Here is a 15,769-nt window from a genome sequence, read left to right as displayed (position 1 = left end):
ATACAGTCCCCTCCGTGAAGCATGGCGGTGGCAGCATCATGCTGTTGGGGTTTTTTTCAGCTGCAGGGACAGGACGACTTTTTTTTTTTTTTTTACACAACAGTCTTAATGGTTGCTTTTAATAGCTGATATAATTTAATTTTAATAATCTTGCTCTTTTCCAAAATTAACATTAGCATCTGTTACACATTAATAAATCTGATAAGTACATTTTTATTTACTTTGTTTAAAATTGGGAAGTTTAATATCTAAATGAATAAAGTGGTAGTGAGTTGGTGTTCCGTTTTAGAAATAAGACATATTAACTACTGTGGGAGCCCACGGCATGCTTACAGTCTCTACATCCAAGGTCAATATAGAGTCCTTATCACGTGTACAAAGTTAAATGAAATTCTTGTTTGCATGAGCTAGTCAACATGCAACACATTGCTACTCCCCAGCTCCATCCATGTTTAGTGTGTACTTTACCTTGAATTTTCTTGCAGTCTTTCTTTCCTGCAATATCTTTGCACAATTGTCATAACCTAGCAGTCACAAACACTAAAGGTGTTAATGGATTTTGATACATATTTGCTTATGTGTGCATTTATCCCAAAAAATGCAAACACAATGAATTGTGGTGTTCTTTTTAGATGGAGAGGGAAATGAGACATAAACTGAAAACTGCCTTCAAAAATTTCATTGAGAAAGTAGAATCTTTGACAAAGGAAGAGCTGGAATTTGAAGTGCCTTTCAGAGCCCTGGGGTATGTGGCCATATTGGTCATTTTAAGCTTGCATAATTGGTCATCCTGGTGTGTGTTTTGCCTTATTAAGTTGATATAAAGCATTATAAAATCCTACATACATTTTTGCAGTGTCTTGTTATTGATTATTCTTTTTTTTTAACATAGTCATCTAACCCTGACTCTAATTGATAATCTTGCTCTCTCATATGACTTATAAGCAAATCTTTTTTTGTTTTAGATTTAGTGGTGCTCCTTACAGAAGTACCTGTCTCTTGCAGCCGACTAGCAGTGCGTTATGTAATGTAACTGAATGGGTAAGTTCTACATCTCTGTTTTTCGATGCAAGAAGAACAATATTTTATAGTAAGTTGTAAATTATATTTTTCTCTGTCCAGCCTCCTTTTGTAGTAACTCTTGATGAGGTGGAGCTCGTCCACTTTGAACGTGTGCAGTTTCACCTTAAGAACTTTGATATTGTGATTGTGTATAAAGATTACAACAAGAAAGTGACAATGATCAACGCTGTGCCTATCAACTCCTTGGACCCAATTAAAGACTGGCTCAAGTATGTTTTAATATACAATGTTTTAACATTACTTTCATTTTTTATGTTTTAATTTACTCTTAGTTGTCCTCCTTTCTCCAACCCATTTCCATTCCTTTTAAAGACCAGTAAAGATGTTTGCCTAAAACAGACAAACTAAAAATGAGACAAAGGGTTTAACTTTTTATCTAAATAAGCTGTTTCCAAATTGAAACGTTTTTGGCTACTCAATTGTAACTATACTGCTAATGTTATAAAATGATTGTATAAATGACAGTTAAATGAAAGATTAAGCAGAGTTACTATCCAAAAAGTTCAAATTAGAGTTGGCTAAACATAAACAACACTGAGGTATATATATTCTGTTTTAACCCTTGATTAACAAGGGCACTTTAGTCTAAAACAAAAGATAGTATATGAAACAATTACTTACCCTTTCCATTTGTACATGTGCACAGCTATAGTAGAACCCTGTAAATACTGTAAGCATGCTTAGATACATATCTATACTTTACCAATTTTCTTTTCAATTCTTACATGGTTTTTGAGGTTTATAGAATGTCAACAAGTCATGTCAAGCTTGCCGTTTTCTTTGAGGAAATGTGTTGTGCGGTAAAGAAGCAAGATCTCTAATGGTAGACTTTTTAACAATACAGAAAATCAGCTGGCACACGTGGTCATTGTAAGAAAATGTGCATTTGTCTTCATTTGTTATTATGAGCTGTGGCAATTAGTATTATATCAAGGTATAGAGGTACAGTCATATGAAAAAGTTTGGGAACCCCTCTTAATTCTTTGGATTTTTGTTTATCATTGGCTGAGCTTTCAAAGTAGCAACTTCCTTTTAATATGACATGCCTTATGGAAACAGTAGTATTTCAGCAGTGACATTAAGTTTATTGGATTAACAGAAAATATGCAATATGCAGCATAACAAAATTAGACAGGTGAATAAATTTGGGCACCCCAACAGAGATATTACATCAATACTTAGTTGAGCCTCCTTTTGCAAATATAACAGCCTCTAGATGCCTATAATAGCCTTTGATGAGTGTCTGGATTCTGGATGGAGGTATTTTTGACCATTCTTCCATACAAAATCTCATCTCTCCAGTTCATTTAAATTTGATGGCTGCCGAGCATGGACAGCCTACTTCAAAGCATCCCATAGGTTTTGATGATATTCAAGTTAGGGGTCTGTGACAGCCATTCCAGAACATTGTACTTCTCCCTCTGCATGAATGCCTTTGTAGATTTCGAACTGTGTTTTGGGTCATTGTCTTGTTGGAATGTTCAACCCCTGCGTAACTTCAACTTTGTGACTGATGCTTTAACATTATCCAGAAGAATTTGTTGAGAAGAATTTGTTCCAGTCCCTGAAAAAGCCACACAGACCCACAGCATGATGGAACCTCCACCAAATTTGACAGTACGTAGCAGGTGTTTTTCTTGGAATTTGGTGTTCTTACACCATGCAAAGCGCCTTTTGTTATGACCAAATAACTCAATTTTTGTCTCATCACTCCAAAGCACTTTGTTCCAAAAGGAATCTGGCTTGTCTAAATGAGCATTTGCATACAACAAGCGACTGTTTGTGGCGTGAATGCAGAAAGGGCTTCTTTCTCATCATCCTGCCATACAGATGTTGTTTGTGCAAATTGCGCTGAATTGTAGAACCATCTGCAGCAAGATGTTCTTGCAGGTTTTTGTAGGTGATCTGTGGGTTGTCTGTAACCATTTCCACAATCCTGTGCATATGCTGCTCCTGGATTTTTCTTGGCCTGCCAGACCTGCTGGGTTTAACAGCAACTGTGCCTGTGGCCTTCCATTACCTGATTCCAATCCTTACAGTTGAAACTGACAGTTTAAACCTTTGAGAGAGCTTTTTGTAGCCTTTACTGAACAATATTTGTTTTCAGATCTTTTGAGAGTTGCTTTGAGGATCCCATGCTGTCTGTCACTCTTCAGAGGAGAGTCAAAGGGAAGCTCAACTTGCAATTGACCACCTTAAATACCTTTTTCATGATTGGATACACCTGTCTATAAAGTTCAAGGCTTAACTAGCTAATCCAACCAATTTGGTGTTTTAAGTAATCAGTATTGAGCAGTTACATGCATTCAAATCGGCACAATCACAAGGGTTACCCACATTTTTGTATACTGCTAAAACAAATACTGCTTCAGTAAAAATCTTTGTTCGGAAAACACCCCAGTACTCAGATGTTCCTAGGAAATGTAAGACATGCCACTGTTATCTTTTTTTGTTGAAAGTAGAGTAAATTATTATGCAGGCTGAGAGGGGTTCTCAAACTTTCATATGACTGTAGATTATTTCACTTCTGCAGTACCATTTAGCAGGTCCTTATTTTAGAATTAGAACAATCTAGACGAGAACAGGCCATTCAGCCCAACAAAGCTCGCCAGTCCTATCCACTTGCTTCCTCCAAGAAAACATCAAGTCGAGTTTTGAAAGTCCCTAACGTCTTACTGTCTACCACACTACTTGGTAACTTATTCCAAGTGTCTATCGTTCTTTGTGTAAAGAAAAACTTCCTAATGTTTGTGCGAAATTTACCCTTAACAAGTTTCCAACTGTGTCCCCGTGTTCTTGATGAGCTCATTTTAAAATACAAGTCTCGATCCACTGTACTAATTCCCTTCATAATTTTAAACACTTCAATCATGTCACCTCTTAATCTTCTTTTGCTTAAACTGTAAAGGCTCAGCTCTTTTAATCTTTCCTCATAATTCAACCCCTGTAGACCTGGAATCAGCCTAGTCGCTCTTCTCTGGACCTTTTCTAGTGCTGCTATGTCCTTTTGTAGCCTGGAGACCAAAACTGCACACAGTACTCAAGATGAGGCCTCACCAGTGCATTATAAAGGTTGAGCATAACCTCCTTGGACTTGTACTCCACAGATCGTGCTATATAACCTAACATTCTGTTAGCCTTCTTAATGGCTTCTGAACACTGTTTGGAAGTTGATAGCTTGGAGTCCACTATGACTCCTAAATCCTTCTCATAAGGTGTACTTTCGATTTTCGACCCCATTGTGTATTCAAACCTAATATTTTTACTTCCTATGTGTAATACTTTACATTTACTGACATTAAATTTCATCTGCCACAAATCTGCCCAAGCCTGTATGCTATCCAAGTCCTTCTGTAATGATATAACGGATTCCAAATTATCTGCTAATCCACCTATCTTGGTATCATCTGCAAACTTAACCAGCTTGTTACTTATATTCCTATCTAAATCATTTATATATATTAAAAATAGCAGCGCCCTAGCACTGACCCCTGTGGAACACCACTCTTAACATCGCCAGTTCTGATGAGGTTCCTCGCACCATCACCCTCTGCTTCCTGTGTCTGAGCCAATTCTGCACCCATCTAAAAACATCACCCTGAATTCCCACTTCTTTTAACTTGATGCCCAACCTCTCATGTGGCACCTTATCAAATGCTTTCTGAAAGTCCAGATAAATAATATCATAAGCTCCACTTTGATCGTATCCTTTTGTTGCCTCCTCATAGAATTCCAACATGTTAGTAAAACACGACCTCCCCCTTCTGAACCCATGCTGACTGTTCAGAATAACTCCTGTCCTTGTCATGTGTTGCTCAATCTTATCCTTAATAATTCCTTCCATTAATTTTCCTGTGATGCTTGTTGCTTACTGGCCTATAGTTGCTTGGATCTGCCCTGTCACCCTTTTTATATAATGGGATGATATTTGCCATTTTCCAGTCCTTTGGAATCTCTCCAGTGCACAGTGACTTCCTAAAAATATGTGTCAAGGGTTTATATATGTACTCACTAGCCTCCTTAAGAACACGAGGATAAATATTATCTGGGCCTGGTGATTTGTTTGATTTCATCTTATTTAATCTGAGCAGCACTTCTCCCTCTACAATTTCCAAATCCCTCAGTACCTCCTTAGTAGTTGTGTTTACCTTTGGCAGGTTATCCACTTGCTCACTTGTAAACACCTCAGAAAAATGTAAGTTTAGGGCATCTGCTATTTCATTGTCTGTATCTTTTAATTCCCTTTACTATTCCTGATGAACTTGACCTCCTCCTTAACTGTTCTTTTACTACTAAAATACTGAAAGAATCTCTTGGGGTCTTCTTTCGCCTTATCTGCTATATTCCTCTCCAACTGTCTTTTAGCCTCTCTGATATCCTTCTTAATGGTTGCCCTCATTTCTCATACGCTACGGTTCTCTTTGCAGTCATTAGTCTTATATGCCTTATACAGCAGTTTTTTCCTTTGCAACTTCTTTTTTAAGTCTTTATTAATCCATCGTGGAGATTTTTTTAGTTTCCTATTACTTCCAAATTTAGGTATGTATCTGTCCTGCATTACATGTAAAACATTTTAAACCTGTTCCACTGCTCCTCGACTGTCTCCACATTTAAAAGCTTATCCCAGTCTATCCTACTTAGACTTTGTCGCATCTGCTCAAAATTAGCCCTACTAAAGTTCAACTTAACAATTTTAGTCTTTGCATCTGTACTCTTACAAAATACTGAGAATTGTATTACATTATGGTCACTTGACCCTAGTGGTTCAATCACCTCTACACCCTCAATTCTATCCTGATTATTACAGAATACTAAATCCAGATAGGCTTCACCCCTTGTTGGTGCTTTAACATGCTGTGTTAAAAAACGATTACTTCTAAAAACTCCTGCTCTTGTGCTCCTCCATCTGTAAGGTTATCCCAGTTAATATTTGGATAATTAAAGTCCCCCATGACTATAATATCCCCCTGTAAACTTGCCTTTTTGATATTACTAAAAAGATGTGTGTTGAAATTACTGTCTGAATTGGGTGGTCTATAACACAAGGATATGCAATATATGGTGGTGGTTAACAAGCTATTTTTAAATAAGTTTAATAAGCTGTTTGTTCTTTGACTATTAGATAACCCAATTAATTTAAAGTTATGACAAGATGACCTGCTGATTGTTAAATTTTTGTTTGTCTGTTTTTCAATAACCTTTATTTCATGTAGGATATCAACAGTTATCTCTTGCGGTTATTTGAAAAGACTACTTTCCATATTGTGTGGGTTAAGCAAACAAAAAAAATGCTGTTGACACCATTTGTAGTTTATAAATAAACTACTAATGACAAGTTTCTGTTTTGAATTTTCTGCTAGTGGCACCTTTGCACAAAGTTTATTTGGTAATTGGGTATTCCGATTTCTTTTCTGCAATTATCTCAGTTCTGTTAGAAGTAGAATATCACTCGATCCTGTGTGGGTTTAAATACCATATTGAGACTAATTCTGTTTAACAGCAATTCAACACTTGTATGTATCACTACCCTCATGCATTTGTGGCATGCTACATACTGCAAGTTATTTCATGTATGTTACAAAACTTTAATGAAAGATACCTTTGAATTTTTCACAGTATTAAATCAACAATTTGATCACAATGACAATTCCAAAACCCCCTGCCACCCCCACTCCTCCTTTGTTTATACAGATGGCGTAACTAAGCAGTCTTACACAGTACTACAAGAAAATTTGTTTAAAGCTAGCCATCTGTGCAGTAGGTGGTTTTTATCCTTTTAAGGTCAGTCTAGAATAATTAAAAAAAAAAAATTGGCATTCTAAAATGTATGAAGATCTGTGGTTTTAAAATACTTAATTGATAACATTTTGTAAGAATACAAAATAAATCTGGCTTAGTTCCCAAATCTCTCCTTGTGGCACCTTAGCCACTCTTTAACATTTTTTTTTAATTTATTTTATTTTTTTTGTAAAATTCAACCAACTTCACCTTAACTTGGAAATGGCTATGTTAACACACAACTATATTACAGATGTATAGTAATATCACAATTGAAAATTACTTGTTGTTGTTATCCGTTCACAAACTTCCACCTACATTTATTTATATAGCACATTTTCATACAAACAGTAGCTCAAAGTGCTTTACATATTAAAGATAGAAAAACGAAAGACACAATTATAAAACAAAATAAATCAACATTAATTAACATCGAATAAGAGTAAGGTTCAATGGCCAGGGGGGACAGAAAAGGATGACTTAACAGTATTTAAGTGGCCACCTCCAGAGCATGAATGTAACTGAAGCTGCATGAAATTCTTTCGATAATGAAAAGAGCAAAAAGCAGTGCAATTCAAAACAGCTTAGGCAAATCCTGTAAGATAAGTTGATAGAATTTACCTCCGGACGTATTAAATGATGAGCAGCATGCTAAAGCAAATAGCTTCAGTGTTGCATTCTAAGTGAGACTAAAAGATATACAGAATTATTTTTAAAACCCAATACATTCTTGTGACTTAATTTGTTGGTGTTTAAATATTTATTTTAATGCTGTATAGTATTTTTTTACAGGCACCATCTATTTTCTGGGAACATTATCACTGAAAATTGGTTGGCTTTCGAATTTTGTACAATGCAGTAGACAGTTAACATTAAACAACTCTCAATTTGTGTGAATATATTTTTCAGTTGTGTTTTAAAATGATTGACTTCAGATAAGTAGAATCAGAATGTTTTGGATGCATATAATTGTTATGTAAAAATGTTTAATCTCTTTCAGACTATTAACCAAACCAGACCAAATTAAGTCATGTAATTAAATATTTGACAAAAGACAATTTGATGTATAAAATTACATTACATTTAAAATTTAAGATGATCATTTTAAGGGGTGTTGGTTGAGAAATATCTGGGTAGTTTTCTTGCTAATTTTAATTAAAATTAAATTAAATGTTTCTATGTATTACTGTTTTAGCTCATGTGATATAAAGTACACTGAGGGTGTACAATCACTGAACTGGACCAAAATCATGAAAACAATTGTTGATGACCCAGAGGGATTCTTTGAGCAAGGTGGCTGGTCATTCTTGGATCCGGAAAGTGAGGTAGAGTCTTGTTTTGATCTGTGCTGTTTTCAAATTTTGGATAGGTTTAAAGATTTTACATATTTGGTTTTTCTGTTACTTAATTCAGTTCAGATCTGTCTTTCATATATGTCATGTACCTTTGAAATGTTTGATTACTAACATATCTAGGAGTAGGCTAATAACTGACCACTATTCCACAATTTACGCTGCTTGTTATACATATAGCAATGTTTTGTTAAGGTTTATTTGTGAACACCTTCTGATAACTATAGTAAAGCTATATACTGTAACTACACTGTGTGCACAATTATTAGGCAAGTGAGTATTTTGACCATATCATTTTCATGCATTTATTCCATCTCCAAGCTCAATAAACTTGAATGCTTAGTTGATTTAAGTATATCAGGTGATATGTATTTGTGTAATGATGGAGGGTGTGGCCTACGGAACAACAACATTTATTTATATAGCAAATTTTCATACAAACAGTAGCTCAAAGTGCTTTACATAATAAAGAATAGAAAAATAAAAGACACAATAAGAAAACAAAATAAATCAACATTAATTTACATCGAATAAGAGTAAGGTTCAATGGCCAGGGGGGACAGAAAAAACAAAACTCTAGACGGCTGGAGAAAAAATAAAATCTGTAGGGATTCCAGACCATGAGACCGCCCAGTCCCCTCTGGGCATTCTACCTAACATAAATGAAACAGTCCTCTTTGGATTTACGGAGACCAACATTCTATATCAAGGTGTGCATAATTATTAGGCAGCTTCTTTTCCCTAGGCAAAATGGGCCAAAAAAGAGATTTAATTGACTCTGAAAAGTCAAAATCTGTAAAAAGTCTTTCAGAGGGATGCAGCATTCTTCACATTGCTAAGATATTGGGGCATGATCATAAAGCCATCAAGCATTTTGTTGCAAATAGTCAACAGGGTCACAAGAAATGTGTTGAGAAAAAAAGACACAAATTAACTGCCACAGATTTGAGAAGAATCAAACGTGAAGCAACCAGGAACCCATTATCCTCTAATGCTGTCATATTCCGGAACTGCAACCTACCTGTAGTGCCTGGAAGTACAAGGTATTAAGTGCTCAGAGACATGGCCAAGGTAAGGAAAGCTGAAACCCAACCACCAGTGAACAAGACATACAAACTGAAACATCAAGACTGGGCCAAGGAGTATCTGAAGAAAGATTTTTCTATGGTTTTATGGATTGATGAGATTAGAGTGACACTTGATGGTCGGGATCGTGGCTGGTTCTGTAAGGGGTACATAGATTCACTTCGACTTGGACGCCAGCAGGGTGGAGGTGGGGTACTGATATGGGCTGGTATTATTAAAGATGAGCTAGTTGGACCTTTTCGGGTTTTTAGATGGACTCTGATTCAACTCCCAAACCTACTGCCAGTTTTTAGAAGACACTTTCTTCAAGCAGTGGTACAGGAAAAAGTCAGCATCTTTCAAGAGGACCATGATTTTTATGCAGGACAATGCTCCATCACATGCCTCAAAGTACTCCACTGCGTGGCTAGCCAGTAAAGGCCTTAAAGATGACAGAAACCTATTGAAAACTTGTGGGCCCTTCTTAAACAGGAGATTTACAGGGAATGAAAACAGTACACCTCTCTGAACAGTGTCTGGGAGGTTGTGGCTGCTGCTGCACAAAAAGTTGATCGGCAACAGATCAAGCAACTAACAGATTTCATGAATGGAAGGCTTATTGCCGTTATTGAAAAGGGTGGCCATATTGGTCACTTTTTTTTTTTCCCTCCCCATGTCAGAAATGTTTGTGTTTATTCGCACTTTTAACAGATTAAAATTGACAAAGGAGATCAGGAAAATGTACGTTTTTGATTTAGTTGCATAATAATTGTGCACACGTGTAATCCCCTGATAATGTTCACACTCACATTTTCTGTGCATAACATTCAGGTTTATTAACATTTTGGATTGACTGATGGCGCTGTATTTGTTTCATATTAAAATGAATCCCAAAAATACGACTTGCCTAATAACTGTGCACACAGTGTATACTAAAGCTCTGAAATTTCTTAGTAACTGCTCCGTATTAAAGAAATGTATTTGCATCAATATACTTTCAGAAATATCACAGGTATCACATTTTGGCAAGACCCCAGCATATTTGGTCATTAAATGACTAGCTGAAACTTGACATGCATTTTGCATGCAGTACATGTTGGTAGGAACAGGAAATATACTGGCTGATTCTTGTTTTGGCATGGAATTAAAAAACTTACTACTTTGCTAAAAATGAAAATATAATAGTAAACTTGCCAAAACCTTTAAATGTAAAGCAAAACACATGCAGACCCATGCATGTACTGTAAAAGGAAATGAAAAATGTAATTTTTCTGTTGATGTATTAATGCTACAGAAGGATTTACATGGACTTGTATGTGAACTGTCTGTAGAAAGTGAGACAGGATATAGACCGTCAAAACAGGGAAGAAGCCATGTACTTAGGAGTGCTGCTTGATGGTGATGACAGCATCATCAATATGAATGAGTAAAAAAAAAAACTGGGTGTACTTTTATTGGTTGAAGAGGTGAATGCCTGTTGTTTGAGCCACAGAGTATTAGGTGGAAACAAAGAACCAAAGTCAATATGAGGTATATTAATATCGCAACCTTCTTGGATATGGCACTGCACCATGGTAATTGTTATAGCAATTCTGATTAATCCATCACAAGGCTCTTTAATGCATAACTTTATCATATGCCAAAAAAATATAAGTATATAAGGGAAAATAGCAATTTGGTATGATTTTAAACCAGCACTAGCCTGTTTGGTTTTAGCTGGAAAGCTGAACAGTAAACAATCCCATACAGAATAGTATCTTAAATATAACTGTTCTTGACATAACTTTAGCCAACTTTAGCTTTTAACTAAAGACAGTCTGGTCTACAAGCAATGCTATTTTTTTTTTTTTGGACAGTTAGGCATTCAAGGATAAGATGTATGCAAGTAAACATCAGTACATTTGTACTTTTTTAAAATACCTATTTCAGTTGTAACAGTATATTTGAATACATTCTACTGATATCCACAAAATATGTACATATTTTATATTTTGCTGTAATGTGGATTATTGGCCATGTGGAACAGTAGCTTTGTGGTGGTGTTTTTGCATTTTAGAATTTTTCACCTAAAGCCTGTTTACAGTTAATTGGCTTGGTCATAGATAAGTAGCATGTAGGGATGGGTAACTTTCTTCTGGGCCTAGTTTTGCTTAGCACATCATTGTAAACCAGGTGGTAGCAGCTTTTGCAATAGTCTGAAGACTTTTCTAATGTAGTAGTACTGAACAGAACAGATATGTCTTTTCATTTATAGAATTTGAAATTACATTTCGTATTTGCTAAAGTGCTATGGAACCAGTCCTTTTCTTTTTTTTTTTTTTTGTTTTGTGGAACTATAGTGAACTGGTTTTAATTTACCTATTTCAATAGAAACTCTGCTTGTGCTCTGAACCTCACGCTACTAGCACTTTAAGCATCATATAAATAAAGTATAAATACAAACATGAATCATATGGGAAACGGTAGTCCAGATTCTTCTGGTCACAAATGGCCAGTTGAACAAAAAAATATCTCTTTAATCTCAAGATTGCGTAACCAATTTTCAATGTCACTTAAGACAAAATTTTGCCTCTGAAAGGATCTAAACTTCTGTATTGATGATTTGTGTGTTATTTATTGAGTGATGTATGAGAGGACCCCAATGCTACCCATAAGAACTGACTAATAGGGTGCCTAAAATATTGTGAATGCAACATTTACTTGTTTGGTGCATAATCTGTTGAATTTATCAGAAAAGAATAATTGCACATTTGTATGTCATACTTTATCTTGTTTGTCTTTGTTTTTAAGTGTTAACTTGATGTCAATTTGCAAATGTCCCAGCTCTTCAGAAAAATCTTAAGTTCAGGACTTTGATTTGGCCATTTGAAAACATTCATCTTTCTGTTTTTGAGCCATTCCACTGTTGTTTTTGGCCTTATGCTTTGGGCCATTTTCATGTTTAAAAGATGAGTCTTCTCCTGAGCTGTAGGTTCTTAGCAGAATGGACCAAATTTTGTGTCATTTCAACTCTGAACTGATTCCGAGTTGAGCGCATGGAAAACATCCCTGTAACATGATGGTGCCACAACCACATCTCTCGATAGGTATGGCATTTCTTGAGGGATGGGTATTGTTAATTTTATGCAACACATACCTCTTTTTGAAGTCTGACCAAAGAGTTCTATTTTGGTCTCATCTGACCATAAAATTTTCTTCCACATCTTTGTTGCAATTGCCATATGTGCTTTTATTTGGACCTTTTTAAGGAATGACTTCTTTCTTGCTACCCTCCCATAGTGAACTGTTTTATTGGGAGCTCTTGAAATTGTGGACCCATGCACTTTCACTCCAGTTTTAGCCAAAGAGCCTCACAGATTTCTGAGAATGACAGTTGGATTTTTAGTAGCCTCTCTCACCCGTCGACATCTTGCTCTGATGTTTAGTTTTGAGGGACAGCCTGTTCAGGTTGAGAGTCTGGTTGCTCTGTCAAACCTTCTGCTTTCTAGTGATGGATCTAACAGTGATTAATGTTACATTCAAAGTCAACAATATTTTTTTGTTGCCGTTTCCTGCCTTATACATTTCAGTAACTTTGTTTCTCACATCAGCTCTTGATACAAAGCTAACACTTTTGTCATTACCTAGAACTCTTAAAATGTTATTATTTGCCTGTCTTTGTGCATTGACCTTTTTATAGACTTTTTAAGAGGTTTTGGCAATCAGTGGACCATACCTTGCATGTAATGACTAGAAGTGTATAAAGGTGATTTTGACAGAATGCTTCTTTGTGTTGACTGTAAGTTTACTTGGAAAACATTCTGTATTGTTTTTCTGTCAATGAGAACAAGAGTATGCATTTTCTCTTAAATGTTTTGTGAAGTTTTGAATAATATGGGAAATATTTAAATCCTTACTACAGGGCAGTGGAGCAGAAGACAATGGTTCAGAATCTGAACTTGAAGATGAAACATTTAATCCCTCAGCTGATGAGGATGAGGGGGAAGAAGATGACAGTGATGAAGATTACTCTTCTGAAACAGAGGACACTGGTAATTAAACAATGGAATGACTGAACTAGTCTTTATGTATATGTTGCTCCAATTAGACTTTGTCTTAATGGAAAGTACAGTCAAATACTTGTGAAAGGTTTAGAATTTTAAATCTTAGAACTTGGATTTCATTTGTTGGAGAAATTAGTTGACCAGGGAGTACTTCGCCATTGGGTTTATAGAGGATCATATGATCTTGATTGACTACCTGATTTACCATGTTATGTGCATAATCCTCACCAGTTTATCAGCCATTTTCTTGGAAGTTTCTTCCACTTTCCATTATCCTGAACATAATTTTTAATATTATCTGCTGCCACCTTCAACCAGATCGTTGTTCTCATACACTTTGGTGCATCTGTTCACCTAGTCAACCTCTATTATTTTCTTAATGACTAAACCAAATTAGTCTGTTTCACCCTCAGCAAAACAATAATCACCTCCACACCAAGTCTCTCTCTAAACTCTACTTTTATCTTCCTCTGGATCTGTGATGCTGCAAATGCTCATCTAATTGTTCTCCTCTTTGTGGCTTTGCCTTATGTTTCATTTTCATGATCTATTTATTGCTATCATACAGCATTCTGCTACTTGCCCAGTTTTCTGAAAACTTCATCAATGCTAGAGAGACTCCTTGGAAAGTCAAATTGGAGTCCAGTTCCCTCCTTGTGGTACTTTCGTGCCATGCCTGTACATTTGTTTGTATTCTGCATGTCACCTAAGTAACAGAACTTTTCTTCAGAAAGTTCTTCTAACAACCATACTCATTTTCTACAAACAAGGGCAATCTGCAGGCAGCAAAATACGACTTAACACCACATCATCTTTTATTCACCTACTTCTGACAAACATGGGATTCAGTTTCTCCCAATATTTTTATCACACACTACGACTACAAATTAATAATGCAGTTTCTTTGATCAAATGCTTTTCCTGCATTTACCTGACAACACAGATCACATCACTTCCCTTTCCAGGCATGAAGGTATATTTCTCAAATCTTTACTTGATCCTTAAAGGTGATTTGGGAGTGTGCTAGGAAAATTATTACCTCTACTAAAAGCTCAATTGCTTGATATGTTCAACACTCCAGTGTATCACCCTTGTCTTTGTAAAGTATATACAGTAAGAATGAGCACACATTCTTACCAGCCATCAGTAATCTTCTCCTCACACACAATTATATTAACACAGTTCTATCAATTTTTGCTTTCTTCTGCCTTCAACATTTCCAGCGCCATTTCCACTAATTGTTCTGTCTTCATCTTTTTTTGGTGCTTTTTGATCTCCTTACAGTAGATTAATATTTTGGACAAAACTAATTACATTATATATATATATATATATAAAAACTGATTACATCTTTTCTGAAGATGGCGTAAGGGGTCTTAGTTGCCTCAAAAGCTGGCATATTATATTCTTTTTAATTAGTCAATAAAAGGTGTCATTTTGCCTGACTTCTCAGGACAAAACTAAGTAAATAAATAAATATGCAAATAAGTGTATTGTGAAATGTGACAATTACCCAAAATGTTTAATGAAGTTTACTTATTTTTCATATTTATTTACTTAATTTTATCAGTGTCGCTGCTCTCAATATTAATTTGGTGTGGAACCGGTCAATGTCACTTTTTTCAGTTATTATTGTATTTTGTCCAAAATATTCCTACATACCTTACGACCTGTCTCTTATGTTTTGCATGTTTACATGTCCTAATTTCCAATATTATAGATTTTGCCTAAAATCAATGCTAAAAAAATAAACTTCAGAGTTAATTTAGAATATTTTCACCTTATATCACTTGATGATTATTACAGTATATCAGAATTAATGTAAAACTTACTTACAAGGTGTTTCACATTAGCGCTGTCAAATTAGTATAAGTAAAGTTCGAATATTCAAATTAATAAATAAAGATTGAAGTATTTTCCAACTTAGGTAATGATTCTAGATTTTACGTGTATGTTTGTTCATGCATTATTATACTTATAGCAGTAGCCTTACTGGTCGATATAGCAAGAACAAATAGCCAAATAAAATCCTAGCAGCACTTCGGAAACTTATTTAAATCAAAGAGTCATTAAAATAACCACAAGGAGGAGCTGAAATCTTTTCAAGCTCAATTTTTTTTTTTTTAACTTGTGCATCTGCAAAAAATGAAACACTTATGACACTGTTGGGTGTGTCCTGCTTATAAACACTCAGCTGGAGTGCAAATGTATTGTTCTAGATCAGGTGGAATACTGGTTAATTAGTAAGGCAGTGACAGGGTGAGAATTGAAAAGGAAAAGAAAAAAAGAGGAAAGCAGGTAGTTCAAAGGCGGGATGTTTTATTTTGTGTCTAATGGGTAGAGGCATTCAAAAATAAAAAGGCAGTTGGCACCTGTGGACTCAGTTTTTTAGAATTAATGGGAGAGAATCAGATGCAAAATGATACATTTAGGGTACAAGAGAAACAT

General features: G+C 35.5%; 1 protein-coding gene across 1 annotated transcript in view; it reads left to right on the top strand.

The window, feature by feature from the left end:
- The window catches only part of supt16h (SPT16 homolog, facilitates chromatin remodeling subunit), a 63,133-nt gene that overhangs the window by 40,876 nt on the left and 6,488 nt on the right, over positions 1-15,769 (top strand). Inside the window, exons 19-23 of the mRNA XM_039746079.1 lie at positions 633-745; positions 966-1,041; positions 1,123-1,292; positions 8,057-8,186; positions 13,180-13,309. Coding sequence (XP_039602013.1) covers positions 633-745; positions 966-1,041; positions 1,123-1,292; positions 8,057-8,186; positions 13,180-13,309 — 619 coding nt within the window. The remainder of the gene's footprint in view (positions 1-632; positions 746-965; positions 1,042-1,122; positions 1,293-8,056; positions 8,187-13,179; positions 13,310-15,769) is intronic.

Source organism: Polypterus senegalus, chromosome 1, assembly GCF_016835505.1.
Source record: "Polypterus senegalus isolate Bchr_013 chromosome 1, ASM1683550v1, whole genome shotgun sequence".
Lineage (NCBI taxonomy): Eukaryota > Metazoa > Chordata > Cladistia > Polypteriformes > Polypteridae > Polypterus > Polypterus senegalus.
This window is presented reverse-complemented; position numbering and strand designations above follow the sequence as displayed.